General features: G+C 42.4%; 1 protein-coding gene across 3 annotated transcripts in view; it reads right to left on the bottom strand.

The window, feature by feature from the left end:
- LOC139577317 (anthrax toxin receptor 2-like) overlaps nucleotides 1-17,969 on the bottom strand; it is a 132,777-nt gene that overhangs the window by 100,303 nt on the left and 14,505 nt on the right. For all 3 annotated transcript variants that reach the window (XM_071404332.1, XM_071404330.1, XM_071404331.1), the window contains exons 3-9: nucleotides 17,186-17,257; nucleotides 16,904-16,985; nucleotides 15,398-15,502; nucleotides 14,997-15,146; nucleotides 6,408-6,468; nucleotides 4,866-4,961; nucleotides 1,981-2,050 (exon numbers count right to left, since the gene is read on the bottom strand). In XM_071404332.1, the coding sequence (XP_071260433.1) occupies nucleotides 1,981-2,050; nucleotides 4,866-4,961; nucleotides 6,408-6,468; nucleotides 14,997-15,146; nucleotides 15,398-15,502; nucleotides 16,904-16,985; nucleotides 17,186-17,257 (636 nt within the window). The remainder of the gene's footprint in view (nucleotides 1-1,980; nucleotides 2,051-4,865; nucleotides 4,962-6,407; nucleotides 6,469-14,996; nucleotides 15,147-15,397; nucleotides 15,503-16,903; nucleotides 16,986-17,185; nucleotides 17,258-17,969) is intronic.

The raw sequence follows: 17,969 nt of genomic DNA, 5'->3' as shown, positions 1-17,969 counted from the left end.
GTTAATAGACTATTTTAAAGAAAGTGTGCTTATCAATTTACCTAACTTGTTACTTTGCTAACTGTTACTTTGGAAAAAATCAAGATGTCAATATTCTTAAAATGCTTTTTATATATTATTTAAAAATTCGTAAATTACAACTCAATTTGATCAAATTCTGATTTTGGGATTAATCGTGATTATTTACAGAAAATCCTACGATTATCTCTATTAAATGTAACGTTTGAAAGCACATTTATTTCAATTGAACAGTCAATATTCTGAGACTGAGAGAAATTGATAATAAATATACAGCCCTCTTGGTCTAATGGTTAAGACATTGGCTTCTCGCGTGGGAGAACTGGGTTCTAATCCCACTGGTTACTAAAAGCATGTGAAATTTAAAATATGACATGTGAAATATTAGAATATGACATGTGAAATTTAGAATATGATGTGAAATATTAGAATATGACATGTGAAACGTAGAAAATAACATGTGAAACATAGAATATGACATGTGAAACGTAGAATATGACATGTGAAACGTAGAATATGACATGTGAAACATGTAGAATATGACATGTGAAATATTAGGAAACCACATGTCTGAGTCATGTGGAAAATCCATTTGTCCAAAAACATATATATATATATTTCTATTTTTTAATATATTTCTATATAATTTTTTACGTGATTTGTTCATGTTTTTATTTTTGTTAAGGGTCACAGCATTTTAAAAGCATCTGAAGTTACAAGAAAATACGGGAGAGACAGAAGGATATATTCATGTTTTATTGACCTGTTTTTGTTTTTGTAGAACAGAAACTATGGTCCTGATGTTTCTCCTTTTCAACCCTAGTTTCCGCTGAACTATCAAACCAGCGAAATATCTGGATTGCTACTAATGACTTGCTGTGCATATTAGTTGGTGCATAACAGACAGTATTTTGTTGCATTGATGAAAGGTATTGGTGGGGTGGGGGGCTAATGGGGTGATATGGTGGAGAGGTGGAGGAACAGATGCCCTCGTTCCAGGCCTGAAACATGCCAACGCTCCTACCAGTACATGCATAACACAAAGCCATCTATAGGGGCTACATGACACACGCTGTAGACCAAACCAGAGAACACAAAGAGATCTATAGGGGCTACATGACACACGCTGTAGACCAAACCAGAGAACACAAAGCCATCTATAGGGGCTACATGACACACGCTGTAGACCAAACCAGAGAACACAAAGCCATCTATAGGGGCTACATGACACACGCTGTAGACCAAACCAGAGAACACAAAGAGATCTAAACTCTATAGTCATTCTTCAACTATTTACCGGCTTTTCCCCCCCTGCTACCGTTCTAACCAGCCGATCGCCCCCTGGCTATCTTCGACTCAACAGTGACATTAGTGCTTCTGACGAAGCGGAGGCAGACAGATGGACGGAGTCGGAGAGAGAACTTTCAGGCGCTCCATGATTCCATGATGCAGGTGGTCCGGAGGGGGTCCGGAGGGGGCAGGGATGGGCAGGAAAGGGGATTGTCACAGTAGCGTTGGTGAATTATTTAAATGGTGAGAGTGTGGAGAAGTGAAATGCTGCATCTGTCACATCCCTTTAAAGGCCCCTAACCAGATGTGTTTACCCACTACCCCGCCCCCGGCCCGCCCACGGCCCGCCCCCGGCCCGCCCCCGCCCCGGCCCCACCCCCGGCCCGCCCCGTACTGCCCCGGCCCGCCCCGCCCCGGCCTGAGTTTGATTCTTGCGATACATTCAGAACCAAATATTTTTCCAACTGCTACTGTAATCGTATTTTTTAAAATAGATTGTATTAGAGAGAACATCAGTATCAGGGGTTGTTGCTGAGGATTAAACCGATGACATGAGAGAGGAACAGCCTCTGCTATATATTAGCTCTGCTGTGCCTGCCTGTTTATGGTCAGATTATGGGTCAAATACACACACACACACTTTATAGAACCACCTTCCCATGGACTACTTACTGTCCGACTTCATACAGCACCGGTGCAGCACACAGGAGATAATCGTTCTGCACAATGCTTGGCTTCCGATCTGGAAAAGAGAATTGAATGAGCCCCCTGTACACTACCTCTCACACAGACACACACACACACAGGCAGGCCCCATGACATTTGTCATCGGGCAAAAAGTGGATAAGAGGGGAAAATGAGAGGAGAGAGGGAAAGAGAGGGGTAAAGGAAAGGAGAGAGGAGTAGAGAGGGGTAGAGAGGAGTATAGAAGGGTAGAGAGGGAAAGAGAGTAGAGGGGAAAAGGAGAGAGGGGTAAAGAGGGGTATAGAGGAGATGAGAGGGGTAGAGAGGGGTAGAGGAGAGGAGAGAGGAGTAAAGAGGAAAAGTGATAGAGGTAGAGGGCAGAGAGCGAGGGAGAAGGAGAGAGAGATAGAGAGGGATAGAGAAGGAATGAGAGAGGTGGAGAGGGGTAGAAAGGACATGAGAGGGGTAGAGAGGGGAAGAGGAGAGGAAAGAGGGGTAGAGAGAAGATGAGAGGGGTAGAGAGGGGAAGAGGAGAGGAGAGGAGAGAGGGGTAGAGAGGAGATGAGAGGGATAGAGAGGGGTAGAGAGGGGAAGAGGAGAGGAGAGAGGGGTAAAAAGGGGAATTATTAGAGGTAGAGGAGCAGCGAGAGAGGGAGAAGGGGAGAGGAGAGAGCGGTAGAGAGGGAGAAGGAAAAGGAGGAGTAGCAGCCATCTAGATTAGGAACAGTAGCAGCCATCTAGATTAGGAGGAGTAGCAGCCATCTAGATTAGGAACAGTAGCAGCCATCTAGAATAGGAACAGTAGCAGCCATCTAGATTAGGAACAGTAAGAGCCATCTAGATTAAGAACAGTAGCAGCCATCTAGATTAGGAACAGTAAGAGCCATCTAGATTAAGAACAGTAGCAGCCAGCTAGATTAGGAACAGTAAGAGCCATCTAGATTAAGAACAGTAGCAGCCAGCTAGATTAGGAACAGTAGCAGCCATCTAGATTAGGAACAGTAGCAGCCATCTAGATTAGGAACAGTAGCAGCCATCTAGATTAGGAACAGTAGCAGCCATCTAGAATAGGAACAGTAGCAGCCATCTAGATTAGGAACAGTACCAGCCATCTAGATTAGGAGGAGTAGCAGCCATCTAGATTAGGAACAGTAGCAGCCATCTAGATTAGGAACAGTAGCAGCCATCTAGATTAGGAACAGTAGCAGCCATCTAGATTAGGAACAGTAGCAGCCATCTAGATTAGGAACAGTAGCAGCCATCTAGATTAGGAACAGTACCAGCCATCTAGATTAGGAACAGTAGCAGCCATCTAGATTAAGAACAGTAGCAGCCATCTAGATTAGGAACAGTAGCAGCCATCTAGATTAAGAACAGTAGCAGCCATCTAGAATAGGAGGAGTAGCAGCCATCTAGATTAGGAACAGTACCAGCCATCTAGATTAGGAGGAGTAGCAGCCATCTAGATTAGGAGTAGTAGCAGCCATCTAGATTAAGAACAGTAGCAGCCATCTAGAATAGGAGGAGTACCAGCCATCTAGATTAGGAACAGTAGCAGCCATCTAGATTAGGAGGAGTAGCAGCCATCTAGATTAGGAACAGTAGCAGCCATCTAGATTAGGAACAGTAGCAGCCATCTAGAATAGGAGGAGTAGCAGCCATCTAGATTAGGAACAGTAGCAGCCATCTAGATTAGGAACAGTAGCAGCCATCTAGATTAGGAACAGTAGCAGCCATCTAGATTAGGAGGAGTAGCAGCCATCTAGATTAGGAACAGTAGCAGCCATCTAGATTAGGAACAGTAGCAGCCATCTAGAATAGGAGGAGTAGCAGCCATCTAGATTAGGAACAGTAGCAGCCATCTAGATTAGGAACAGTACCAGCCATCTAGATTAGGAACAGTACCAGCCATCTAGATTAGGAACAGTAGCAGCCATCTAGATTAGGAGGAGTAGCAGCCATCTAGATTAGGAACAGTAGCAGCCATCTAGAATAGGAACAGTAGCAGCCATCTAGAATAGGAACAGTAGCAGCCATCTAGATTAGGAACAGTAGCAGCCATCTAGATTAGGAACAGTACCAGCCATCTAGATTAGGAACAGTAGCAGCCATCTAGATTAGGTACAGTACCAGTCATCTAGATTAGGTTTGCTGACAGACTAAATGTTCTCTACTGACTGACACCTGCCACGCGTCCCTGTCCAGGGGAATGCTTTGTATGCAGATATAAAACACGTGACGGCATCTAGTCTTTGAGTGGAATCACATTGTGGACAACCTGCTAGTCAAGTCAGTAGCCATGTCACAACCACTGGCACAGACAGGACAGGCCTGCTAGGCACATCACTCTGGGATGTGTGTGTGTGTGTGTGTGTGTGTGTGTGTGTGTGTGTGTGTGTGTGTGTGTGTGTGTGTGTGTGTGTGTGTGTGTGTGTGTGTGTGTGTGTGTCTGTGTCTGTGTCTGTTTGTGTGTGTCTGTGTGTGTTAATGTGTGTGTATGTTTGTGTCTGTCTGTGTGTGTGTGTGTGTGTGTGTGTGTGTGTGTGTGTGTGTGTGTGTGTGTGTGTGTGTGTGTGTGTGTGTATGTGTGTGTGTGTGTGTGTGTGTGTGTGTGTGTGTGTGTGTGTGTGTGTGTGTGTGTGTGTGTGTGTGTGTGTGTGTGTGTGTGTGTGTGTGTGTGTGTGTGTGTGTGTGTGTGTGTGTGTGTGTGTGTGTGTGTGTGTGTGTGTGTGTGTGTGTGTGTGTGTGTGTGTGTGTGTGTCTCTGTGTGTGTGTGTGTGTGTGTGTGTGTGTGTGTGTGTGTGTGTGTGTGTGTGTGTGTGTGTGTGTGTGTGTGTGTGTGTGTGTGTGTGTGTGTGTGCGTGTGTACCTACTGTAGATCTGCTGGCCCACCATGAAGCTACAGACGACCCCGTCGTTGCCTCGTCCCACCGAGAAGCCGTTCCCTCGAAGCACGATGTCAAACGACTCTGTGTTATGTAAACAACATAGAGGAGATAGTGTGGTGAGGGAACTCGGGACGAAACACACACACACACACAGAGACACAGAGACACACACACACACAGACAGACAGACAAAAACACACACACAGACAGACACAAACATACACACACTAACACACAAACACACACTAACACACACAGACACACACAAACAGACACAGTCACAGACACACACAAACAAACACACAGACACACACAAACACACAAACACACACACACACAGAAACACAAACAAACACACACAGACATTCACATATACACACACACACACACAGACAGACACTAACACAGGCACAGACACACACACACACACACACACACACACACACACACACACACACACACACACACACACACACACACACACACACACACACACACACTGGACAACACTAAGGACACACACACTAGACAACACTAAGGACACACACACACTAGACAACACTAAGGACACACACACTGGACAACACTAAGGACACACACACTGGACAACACTAAGGACACAAACACTAGACAACACTAAGGACACACACACACTAGACAACACTAAGGACACACACACTGGACAACACTAAGGACACACACAATGGACAACACTAAGGACACACACACACTAGACAACACTAAGGACACACACAATGGACAACACTAAGGACACACACACACTAGACAACACTAAGGACACACACACTAGACAACACTAAGGACACACACACTGGACAACACTAAGGACACACACACTAGACAACACTAAGGACACACACACTAGACAACACTAAGGACACACACACTAGACAACACTAAGGACACACACACTAGACAACACTAAGGACACACACACACTAGACAACACTAAGGACACACACACACTAGACAACACTAAGGACACACACACTGGACAACACTAAGGACACACACACTGGACAACACTAAGGACACACACACTAGACAACACTAAGGACACACACTGGACAACACTAAGGACACACACACTAGACAACACTAAGGACACACACACTAGACAACACTAAGGACACACACACTGGACAACACTAAGGACACACACACTAGACAACACTAAGGACACACACACTAGACAACACTAAGGACACACAAACACAGGACGGCAGTCTTTATGACCAGCAATGGAACATAAATACAGGCCCTGAGCTGGGAGTGCCCACAAACAACAACAACACATTCCCACAAACAACAACAACACGTTCCCACAAACAACAACAACACATTCCCACAAACAACAACAACACGTTCCCACAAACAACAACAACACATTCCCACAAACAACAACAACACGTTCCCACAAACAACAACAACACATTCCCACAAACAACAACAACACGTTCCCACAAACAACAACAACACGTTCCCACAAACAACAACAACACTTACGGTTCACACAGACACTGGACGGCTCCACTGTCAGGATCTCTGTACAGGACTGCTTTAATATCTGCAGAACGGAACGGATACGATGACATTAGTCGAAAACTTTAGAGAGTTCAGAAGACTGGGGAAGAGATGGGAGCGAGGGGGAGAGGAGTGGGGGGGATAGACGAGGAGGAATGGGAGAGACAGACGAGTGGAGGAGAGAGCGACCTACGGGAGGGAGGAGTAGGGGATAGAGGGGAGAGAGAGGGAGCTACGGGAGGGAGGAGTAGGGGAGAGAGGGGAGAGAGAGGGAGCTATGTGAGGGGGAGAGTGGGAGAGATGGGGGGAGAGAGGGAGCTAATTCATCATTTATGGATAAATTATGCAGGACTATTACATTCCTCCGTTCTATTAAAAACCCAAAAGGCCTTCTATGTGAACCCACTGCCATACAGCTGGCATTATCATATCAAAAGGCCTTCTATGTGAACCCACTGCCATACAGCTGGCATTATCATATCAAAAGGCCTTCTATGTGAACCCACTGCCATACAGCTGGCATTATCATATCAAAAGGCCTTCTATGTGAACCCACTGCCATACAGCTGGCATTATCATATCAAAAGGCCTTCTATGTGAACCCACTGCCATACAGCTGGCATTATCATATCAAAAGACCTTCTATGTGAACCCACTGTCATACAGCTGGCATTATCATATCAAAAGGCCTTCTATGTGAACCCACTGTCATACAGCTGGCATTATCATATCAAAAGGCCTTCTATGTGAACCCACTGCCATACAGCTGGCATTATCATATCAAAAGGCCTTCTATGTGAACCCACTGTCATACAGCTGGCATTATCATATCAAAAGACCTTCTATGTGAACCCACTGTCATACAGCTGGCATTATCATATCAAAAGACCTTCTATGTGAACCCACTGTCATACAGCTGGCATTATCATATCAAAAGGCCTTCTATGTGAACCCACTGTCATACAGCTGGCATTATCATATCAAAAGGACTTCTATGTGAACCCACTGTCAGACAGCTGGCATTATCATATCAAAAGGCCTTCTATGTGAACCCACTGTCATACAGCTGGCATTATCATATCAAAAGGCCTTCTATGTGAACCCACTGTCATACAGCTGGCATTATCATATCAAAAGACCTTCTATGTGAACCCACTGTCATACAGCTGGCATTATCATATCAAAAGGCCTTCTATGTGAACCCACTGTCATACAGCTGGCATTATCATATCAAAAGACCTTCTATGTGAACCCACTGTCATACAGCTGGCATTATCATATCAAAAGGCCTTCTATGTGAACCCACTGTCATACAGCTGGCATTATCATATCAAAAGGACTTCTATGTGAACCCACTGTCAGACAGCTGGCATTATCATATCAAAAGGCCTTCTATGTGAACCCACTGTCATACAGCTGGCATTATCATATCAAAAGGACTTCTATGTGAACCCACTGTCAGACAGCTGGCATTATCATATCAAAAGGCCTTCTATGTGAACCCACTGTCAGACAGCTGGCATTATCATATCAAAAGGCCTTCTATGTGAACCCACTGTCAGACAGCTGGCATTATCATATCAAAAGGCCTCCTATGTGAACCCACTGTCAGACAGCTGGCATTATCATATCAAAAGACCTTCTATGTGAACCCTCTGTCATACAGCTGGCATTATCATATCAAAAGGCCTCCTATGTGAACCCACTGTCAGACAGCTGGCATTATCATATCAAAAGGCCTTCTATGTGAACCCACTGTCAGACAGCTGGCATTATCATATCAAAAGACCTTCTATGTGAACCCACTGTCAGACAGCTGGCATTCTCATATCAAAAGGACTTCTATGTGAACCCACTGTCAGACAGCTGGCATTATCATATCAAAAGGCCTTCTATGTGAACCCACTGTCAGACAGCTGGCATTATCATATCAAAAGGCCTTCTATGTGAACCCACTGCCATACAGCTGGCATTATCATATCAAAAGGCCTTCTATGTGAACCCACTGTCAGACAGCTGGCATTATCATATCAAAAGGCCTTCTATGTGAACCCACTGCCATACAGCTGGCATTATCATATCAAAAGGCCTTCTATGTGAACCCACTGTCAGACAGCTGGCATTATCATATCAAAAGGCCTTCTATGTGAACCCACTGCCATACAGCTGGCATTATCATATCAAAAGGCCTTCTATGTGAACCCACTGCCATACAGCTGGCATTATCATATCAAAAGGCCTTCTATGTGAACCCACTGCCATACAGCTGGCATTATCATATCAAAAGGCCTTCTATGTGAACCCACTGTCATACAGCTGCCATTATCATATCAAAAGGCCTTCTATGTGAACCCACTGCCATACAGCTGGCATTATCATATCAAAAGGCCTTCTATGTGAACCCACTGCCATACAGCTGGCATTATCATATCAAAAGCCCTTCTATGTGAACCCACTGCCATACAGCTGGCATTATCATATCAAAAGGCCTTCTATGTGAACCCACTGTCATACAGCTGGCATTATCATATCAAAAGGCCTTCTATGTGAACCCACTGTCAGACAGCTGGCATTATCATATCAAAAGACCTTCTATGTGAACCCACTGTCAGACAGCTGGCATTATCATATCAAAAGGCCTTCTATGTGAACCCACTGCCATACAGCTGGCATTATCATATCAAAAGGCCTTCTATGTGAACCCACTGTCATACAGCTGGCATTATCATATCAAAAGGCCTTCTATGTGAACCCACTGTCAAACAGCTGGCATTATCATATAGAAAGGCCTTCTATGTGAACCCACTGTCATACAGCTGGCATTATCATATCAAAAGGCCTTCTATGTGAACCCACTGTCATAGAGCTGGCATTATCATATAGAAAGGCCTTATATGTGAACCCACTGTCATACAGCTGGCATTATCATATCAAAAGGCCTCCTATGTGAACCCACTGTCATACAGCTGGCAATATCATATCAAAAGGCCTTCTATGTGAACCCACTGTCAGACAGCTGGCATTATCATATCAAAAGGCCTTCTATGTGAACCCTCTGTCATACAGCTGGCATTATCATATCAAAAGGCCTCCTATGTGAACCCACTGTCATACAGCTGGCATTATCATATCAAAAGGCCTTCTATGTGAACCCACTGTCATACAGCTGGCATTATCATATCAAAAGGCCTTCTATGTGAACCCACTGTCATACAGCTGGCATTATCATATCAAAAGGCCTTCTATGTGAACCCACTGTCAGACAGCCTATCTCCTACTTATACCAATAAATCAACAAAGGACAAACTATGCAACTCCATCATACACCATGGGTAAAAATGTGCATATTAACTGAAAATATATGGCACTTGGACACTTCCCGGACGTCACCGCAAAAAAAATTGAATCCGAAGTGGAGAGATCATTTACAAGGTCTATCGATACAACAATTGATTTTATCGTGTTACTTTTTGATTTTATCATTTTTTTTTAAACTTTACTTTATTTAGGAAATATTTTCTTAACTCTAATTCTTGAATTGTATTGTTGGTTAAGGGCTTGTAACTAAGCATTTCACGGTAAGGTCTACACCTTTTGTATTCGGCGCATGTGACAAATAAAATTGGATTTGATTTGATTTGAAATAGATTTAAGAAAATATTTACTAAATAAACTAAAGCAAAAAATAAAAAGTTATAAAATAAAATAACATAACAATAACAAGGATATATACAGAGGGTACCGGTACCGAGTCAGTGTTTGGGGGTACAGGTTAGTCGAGGTAATTTGTACATGTAGGTAAGGGTGACGTGACTATACATAGATAATAAACAGCGAGTAGCAGCAGTGTAAAAACAAATGGGGGGGGGGGGGGGGGGGGGTGTCAATGTAAACAATCCAGTGGCCATTTGATTAAATGTTCAGCAGTCTTATGGCTTGGGGGTAGAAGCTGTTAAGGAGCCTTTTGGTCCCAGACTTGGCGCTCCGGTACCGCTTGCCGTGCGGTAGCAGAGAGAACAGTCTATGACTTGGGTGTCTGGAGTCTTTGACCATTTTTGGGGCCTTCCACTGCTACATGCTAAACATGAAGCACAGTCTGCTTCTGCATAACAGGATATGACCACAACAGTGTTGCATCATATCCTTAATTAGAATATGAAGTCACTAATAGTCAGCATTCAAAACAATTATAACTTGTTCAGACTTCTCTCACTGCAGGTAAATGTTCCTGTAACACATGAAGTCACTGCAGACGCGGAGAGTGGGCCCAGAAAGCTGAAAGCTGCACAGATGATTTCAAATCGTAGAAATCCAAGTGACGACTGACGAGGCCAACGAGTCCAGCAGCATCCAAGATTACTAATCACTGGAGAATGCTCTGTTTCTCTCTCTCTCTCTCTCTGTGTTTCCTCTGGAACACAAACAGTAATTCAGCTGGTCAAAACCGTGCAGCTTTGGAGCTTTGCAGCAATTAGGGGTTGTGTGAGAATGTGTGTTTTTCGATTTTTGGTCAAACCCTATAGTTCAGTTAGTAATGTAACTAAATGTTGTGGTAGCTTGGTGGTAGTTGAACAAAATTATAATTAAGGTAGTGTTTCCAGTAGTTAATACATGTTTTACCATGTAGCGGTGTAGCTAACTACTGGAACTACACACTACTGTTTTACCATGTAGCGGTGTAGCTAACTACTGGAACTACACACTACTGTTTTACCATGTAGCGTTGTAGCTAACTACTGGAACTACACACTACTGTTTTACCATGTAGCGGTGTAGCTAACTACTTGACCTACACACTACTGTTTTACCATGTAGCGTTGTAGCTAACTACTGGAACTACACACTACTGTTTTACCATGTAGCGGTGTAGCTAACTACTTGACCTACACACTACTGTTTTACCATGTAGCGTTGTAGCTAACTACTGGAACTACACACTACTGTGTTACCATGTAGCGGTGTAGCTAACTACTGGAACTACACACTACTGTTTTACCATGTAGCGGTGTAGCTAACTACTTGACCTACACACTACTGTTTTACCATGTAGCGTTGTAGCTAACTACTGGAACTACACACTACTGTTTTACCATGTAGCGGTGTAGCTAACTACTTGACCTACACACTACTGTTTTACCATGTAGCGTTGTAGCTAACTACTGGAACTACACACTACTGTGTTACCATGTAGCGGTGTAGCTAACTACTGGAACTACACACTACTGTTTTACCATGTAGCGGTGTAGCTAACTACTTGACCTACACACTACTGTTTTACCATGTAGCGTTGTAGCTAACTACTGGAACTACACACTACTGTTTTACCATGTAGCGGTGTAGCTAACTACTTGACCTACACACTACTGTTTTACCATGTAGCGTTGTAGCTAACTACTGGAACTACACACTACTGTTTTACCATGTAGCGGTGTAGCTAACTACTTGACCTACACACTACTGTTTTACCATGTAGCGTTGTAGCTAACTACTGGAACTACACACTACTGTTTTACCATGTAGCGGTGTAGCTAACTACTTGACCTACACACTACTGTTTTACCATGTAGCGTTGTAGCTAACTACTGGAACTACACACTACTGTGTTACCATGTAGCGGTGTAGCTAACTACTGGAACTACACACTACTGTTTTACCATGTAGCGGTGTAGCTAACTACTTGACCTACACACTACTGTTTTACCATGTAGCGTTGTAGCTAACTACTGGAACTACACACTACTGTTTTACCATGTAGTGTTGTAGCTAACTACTGGAACTACACACTACTGTTTTACCATGTTGCGGTGTAGCTAACTACTGGAACTACACACTACTGTTTTACCATGTAGCGGTGTAGCTAACTACTGGAACTTCACACTACTGTGTTACCATGTAGCGGTGTAGCTAACTACTGGAACTACACACTACTGTTTTACCATGTAGCGGTGTAGCTAACTACTGGAACTACACACTACTGTTTTACCATGTAGCGGTGTAGCTAACTACTGGAACTACACACTACTGTTTTACCATGTAGCGGTGTAGCTAACTACTGGAACTACACACTACTGTTTTACCATGTAGCGGTGTAGCTAACTACTGGAACTACACACTACTGTTTTACCATGTAGCGGTGTAGCTAACTACTGGAACTACACACTACTGTTTTACCATGTAGCGGTGTAGCTAACTATTGGAAATACACACTACTGTTTTACCATGTAGCGGTGTAGCTAACTACTGGAACTACACACTACTGTTTTACCATGTAGCGGTGTAGCTAACTACTGGAACTACACACTACTGTTTTACCATGTAGCGGTGTAGCTAACTACTGGAACTACACACTACTGTTTTACCATGTAGCGGTGTAGCTAACTACTGGAACTACACACTACTGTTTTACCATGTAGCGGTGTAGCTAACTACTGGAACTACACACTACTGTTTTACCATGTAGCGGTGTAGCTAACTACTGGAACTACACACTACTGTTTTACCATGTAGCGATGTAGCTAACTACTGGAACTACACACTACTGTTTTACCATGTAGCGGTGTAGCTAACTACTGGAACTACACACTACTGTTTTACCATGTAGCGGTGTAGCTAACTACTGGAACTACACACTACTGTTTTACCATGTAGCGGTGTAGCTAACTACTGGAACTACACACTACTGTTTTACCATGTAGCGGTGTAGCTAACTACTGGGACTACACACTACTGTTTTACCATGTAGCGGTGTAGCTAACTACTGGAACTACACACTACTGTTTTACCATGTAGCGGTGTAGCTAACTACTGGAACTACACACTACTGTTTTACCATGTAGCGGTGTAGCTAACTACTGGAACTACACACTACTGTTTTACCATGTAGCGGTGTAGCTAACTACTAGAACTACACACTACTGTTTTACCATGTAGCGGTGTAGCTAACTACTGGAACTACACACTACTGTTTTACCATGTAGCGGTGTAGCTAACTACTGGAACTACACACTACTGTTTTACCATGTAGCGGTGTAGCTAACTACTTCAACTACACACTACTGTTTTACCATGTAGCGGTGTAGCTAACTACTGGAACTACACACTACTGTTTTACCATGTAGCGGTGTAGCTAACTACTGGAACTACAGACTACTGTTTTACCATGTAGCGGTGTAGCTAACTACTGGAACTACAGACTACTGTTTTACCATGTAGCGGTGTAGCTAACTACTGGAACTACAGACTACTGTTTTACCATGTAGCGGTGTAGCTAACTACTGGAACTACAGACTACTGTTTTACCATGTAGCGGTGTAGCTAACTACTGGAACTACACACTACTGTTTTACCATGTAGCGGTGTAGCTAACTACTTCAACTACACACTACTGTTTTACCATGTAGCGGTGTAGCTAACTACTGGAACTACACACTACTGTTTTACCATGTAGCGGTGTAGCTAACTACTGGAACTACACACTACTGTTTTACCATGTAGCGGTGTAGCTAACTACTGGAACTACACACTACTGTTTTACCATGTAGCGGTGTAGCTAACTACTGGACCTACACACTCTTTGCAAAAATAAAATATGGGTGTAGTAGACCAGAACTATCTTTCAATTTTGGGATCAGACATGCCTAATTCCCGCTTGAACTTCGTTTTATTTGTTTTTAAGTAGGCTAAATTACACATTCTGTTAACATATGACCCCAAAGTGACATGTTCTTGCAAGTTGTAGTGTATGACTTCAGATTTACATATGATACTTTTTCATGAAGTAGTTTGGATGTAGTTTGGACTTTTTCAAAGTAACTTTAGTAAAAAATCTATTTTTCTTAAAAAGGTAGATTTAGTGTAACTTATTCCGGTGTGAAGTAATTGGTAGCTTGGTGAACGATATTTTCAGAGTAGCTTCCCCAACACTGCCAATGACTAACTGTCAGCGCTGTTCTCCTGTGGGTTCTGTTACTGTATGTGGTAAAACACAACCTTTCCTGACTACATGTTGAAACACAGAGTTATTTCCATGGGCTCTTGATGTACCTGCTCTCTTTCCATCTACCTACTCTCTTTCCATCTACCTACTCTCTTTCCATCTACCTACTCTCTTTCCATCTACCTACTCTCTTTCCATCTACCTACTCTCTTTCCATCTACCTACTCTCTTTCCATCTACCTACTCCCTTTCCATCTACCTACTCTCTTTCCATCTACCTACTCCCTTTCCATCTACCTACTCTCTTTCTATCTACCTATTCTCTTTCCATCTACCTGCTCTCTTTCCATCTACCTAAATGGGAGTCTGTGTATTTACAATGACAGCCTAGGAACAGTGGGGTTAACTGCCTTGTTGAGGGGCAGAACAACAGATTTGTACCATGTCAGCTTGGGGATTTGACCTAGCAATCTTTTGGTTACAGGCCCAAACACTCTCACCACTAAGCTACCTACAAGCCCCAAACAAAAGGTATTTTTTTCCCACAAGAAGGTTGCACTGATGTGCCTTGAAATCTCATCCCCCTACTGCACATTTATTTACAGTAAAACAGTGAATAAATGAGCATGTCTTACTGAATTGACAATGCCTTTGAGTGCATGGAAGCCATCTTTAACAGGGAACACTTGATCTTTGGTGTCAGCCACCTCGGCTAGCTGTTGCTCGTCAAAGTCCTTGATACCAACACAGTACACCCGAGCACCGTAGTACCTTGCGTCGTTGGCCTGCATTAGAGAAGAAGAAAAAAACGGAATAACTTTAACTTTAAACAAACAAGTTACTCTCTGCATTTGACATTAAAGGCCAGAATTCTTGGACCCAGATTAAGCCTAATCATTTTAAATGTTTTATTTAATGGAAATTCTCCATTGAGCTTTTTAGTCTAAGACTAGGCATTGTCTGTGTAATAGAAAACCATCCGTTCAACGTGTAAACATGAATAATTAAGTTTGGATTTTTTTTAAATCATGCTGACCGCTTCAACCGTTAGTTCATGTACATAGACCTCCAGCTTCCCGTCCGTCAAAGCCACAATGATGCTGGAGGACTTGGTCACTTGGGCTTTGATTTGAAGGTTTGCCTTTTCGGTTCAAACACAAGAGGTGGGAATGGAGGAATAAACAGAGATATGAGCTTTATTAGTGAATAACAATATACAGTGGGAGGGTTGGTGTCAGTTCCATTAGGCCTACTGTTCAGTCAACTCAGCCAGGAAGTTAACGGAAATTACAATTTTGCTTCATGCTTTCCAATTAGGAAAATTGGAATTGGAATGACATTTTTCAGTTTACTTCCTGGCTGAGTTGACTATAATTGAAATGCCAGTGACCCCAACCCAATACACCTGATACGTCTACAGAAGGAGAAGAAATTCAAAGCTAACTGTTTTAAAGAGGAGTCAGAATGTATTAGTTAGGTCATCTGGAGCATTTCCAGCATGGAAGGCTTTTGAATTGCTCCCTATCTAAACCGTGTTTAGTGCCAACACAGCAAAGCCTAGCTATTATGCTAACACAGATAGGGTCTATGGCAGACTGACAAGGCTAGCACAGATAGGGTCAATGGCAGACTGACAAGGCTAGCACAGACAGGATCAATGGCAGACTGACAAGGCTAGCACAGATAGGGTCAATGGCAGACTGACAAGGCTAGCACAGACAGGGTCAATGGCAGACTGACAATGCTAGCACATACAGTGTCAATGGCAGACTGACATTGCTAGCACAGACAGGGTCAATGGCAGACTGACAATGCTAGCACAGACAGGGTCAATGGCAGACTGACAATGCTAGCACAGACAGGGTCAATGGCAGACTGACAAATCTAGCACAGACAGGGTCAATGGCAGACTGACAAGGCTAACACAGACAGGGTCAATGGCAGACTGACAAGGCTAACACAGACAGGGTCAATGGCAGACTGACAAGGCTAACACAGACAGGGTCAATGGCAGACTGACAAGGCTAACACAGACAGGGTCAATGGCAGACTGACAAGAATAACACAGACATGGTCAATGGCAGACTGACAAGGCTATCACTGACAGGGTCAATGGCAGACTGACAAGGCTAGCAAAGACATGGTCAATGGCAGACTGTGTTAACAGTATCTTACTGTAATGATTATAACGTGGGGGATATTTTGACAGTACTGAAGGCTTCACTAGTAAGGTGAAGTCATTTTCAGACATGGTCAGGTCATTAGTATAGTGGTTTCGACTAGGTTTAGGGTAAGGTTTAGGATTAGGTTTAGGGTAAGGTTTAGGGTAAGGTTTAGAGTAAGGTTTAGGATTAGGTTTAGGGTAAGGTTTAGAGTAAGGTTTAGAGTAAGGTTTCGGGTAAGGTTTAGGGTTAGGTTTAGAGTAAGGTTTAGGGTTAGGATTAGGTTTAGGGTAAGGTTTAGGTTTAGGGTTAGTGGATAGTTGAACATCTGTAAAGTATATATTGGGGACTATCCAATTAACGTGTTACTCATACTGTACCTCTTTAATCCCTTCATGCATGTAGGTTTCCCCTGCTGGCTTCACCTCTCTCAGTGCCTCCAAGCCTTTCTGGATTTCATACCTTCAAACAGAAAGACATCAACTCACCATCCAACATTTTCTAGTTGGTGTTTTTGCCAGTGGATACATATAAACATTTCCAATAGTGGGCATTTTTTGTTCATGTTATGACTGTTATAAGCATGTAATATGAACACTTATAATGTGTTATTACAAGGCTTATAATATTTTATGTCATTCTCAATAGAAAGAATACCACACCTGTCTCCAGTGAGAGGTAACATCACTTTGGCTGAAGATGAAAACACTATAAAGGAAACCCTCATGCTGGGGCTGGAATGAAACAAAACAGTAGAATATATATCAGGTTAATATACAGTAGAATATCAGGTTAATATACAGTAGAATATATATCAGGTTAATATACAGTAGAATATCAGGTTAATATACAGTAGAATATATATCAGGTTAATATACAGTAGAATATATATCAGAATAATATACAGTAGAATATCAGGTTAATATACAGTAGAATATATATCAGGTTAATATACAGTAGAATATATATCAAAATAATATACAGTAGAATATATATCAGGTTAATATACAGTAGAATATCAGGTTAATATACAGTAGAATATATATCAGGTTAATATACAGTAGAATATCAGGTTAATATACAGTAGAATATATATCAGGTTAATATACAGTAGAATATCAGGTTAATATACATTAGAATATATATCAGGTTAATATATAGTAGAATATATATCAGGTTAATATACAGTAGAATATATATCAGGCTAATATACAGTAGAATATATATCAGGTTAATATACAGTAGAATATATATCAGAATAATATACAGTAGAATATCAGGTTAATATACAGTAGAATATATATCAGGTTAATATATAGTAGAATATATATCAGGTTAATATACAGTAGAATATATATCAGGGTAATATATAGTAGAATATATATCAGAATAATATACAGTAGAATATCAGGTTAATATACAGTAGAATATATATCAGGTTAATAT

The sequence above is a fragment of the Salvelinus alpinus genome, chromosome 5 (assembly GCF_045679555.1).
Source record: "Salvelinus alpinus chromosome 5, SLU_Salpinus.1, whole genome shotgun sequence".
Taxonomy (NCBI): Eukaryota; Metazoa; Chordata; class Actinopteri; order Salmoniformes; family Salmonidae; genus Salvelinus; species Salvelinus alpinus.
Note: the sequence above shows the minus strand (reverse complement) of the source record. Positions and strands in the feature narration are given on the sequence as shown.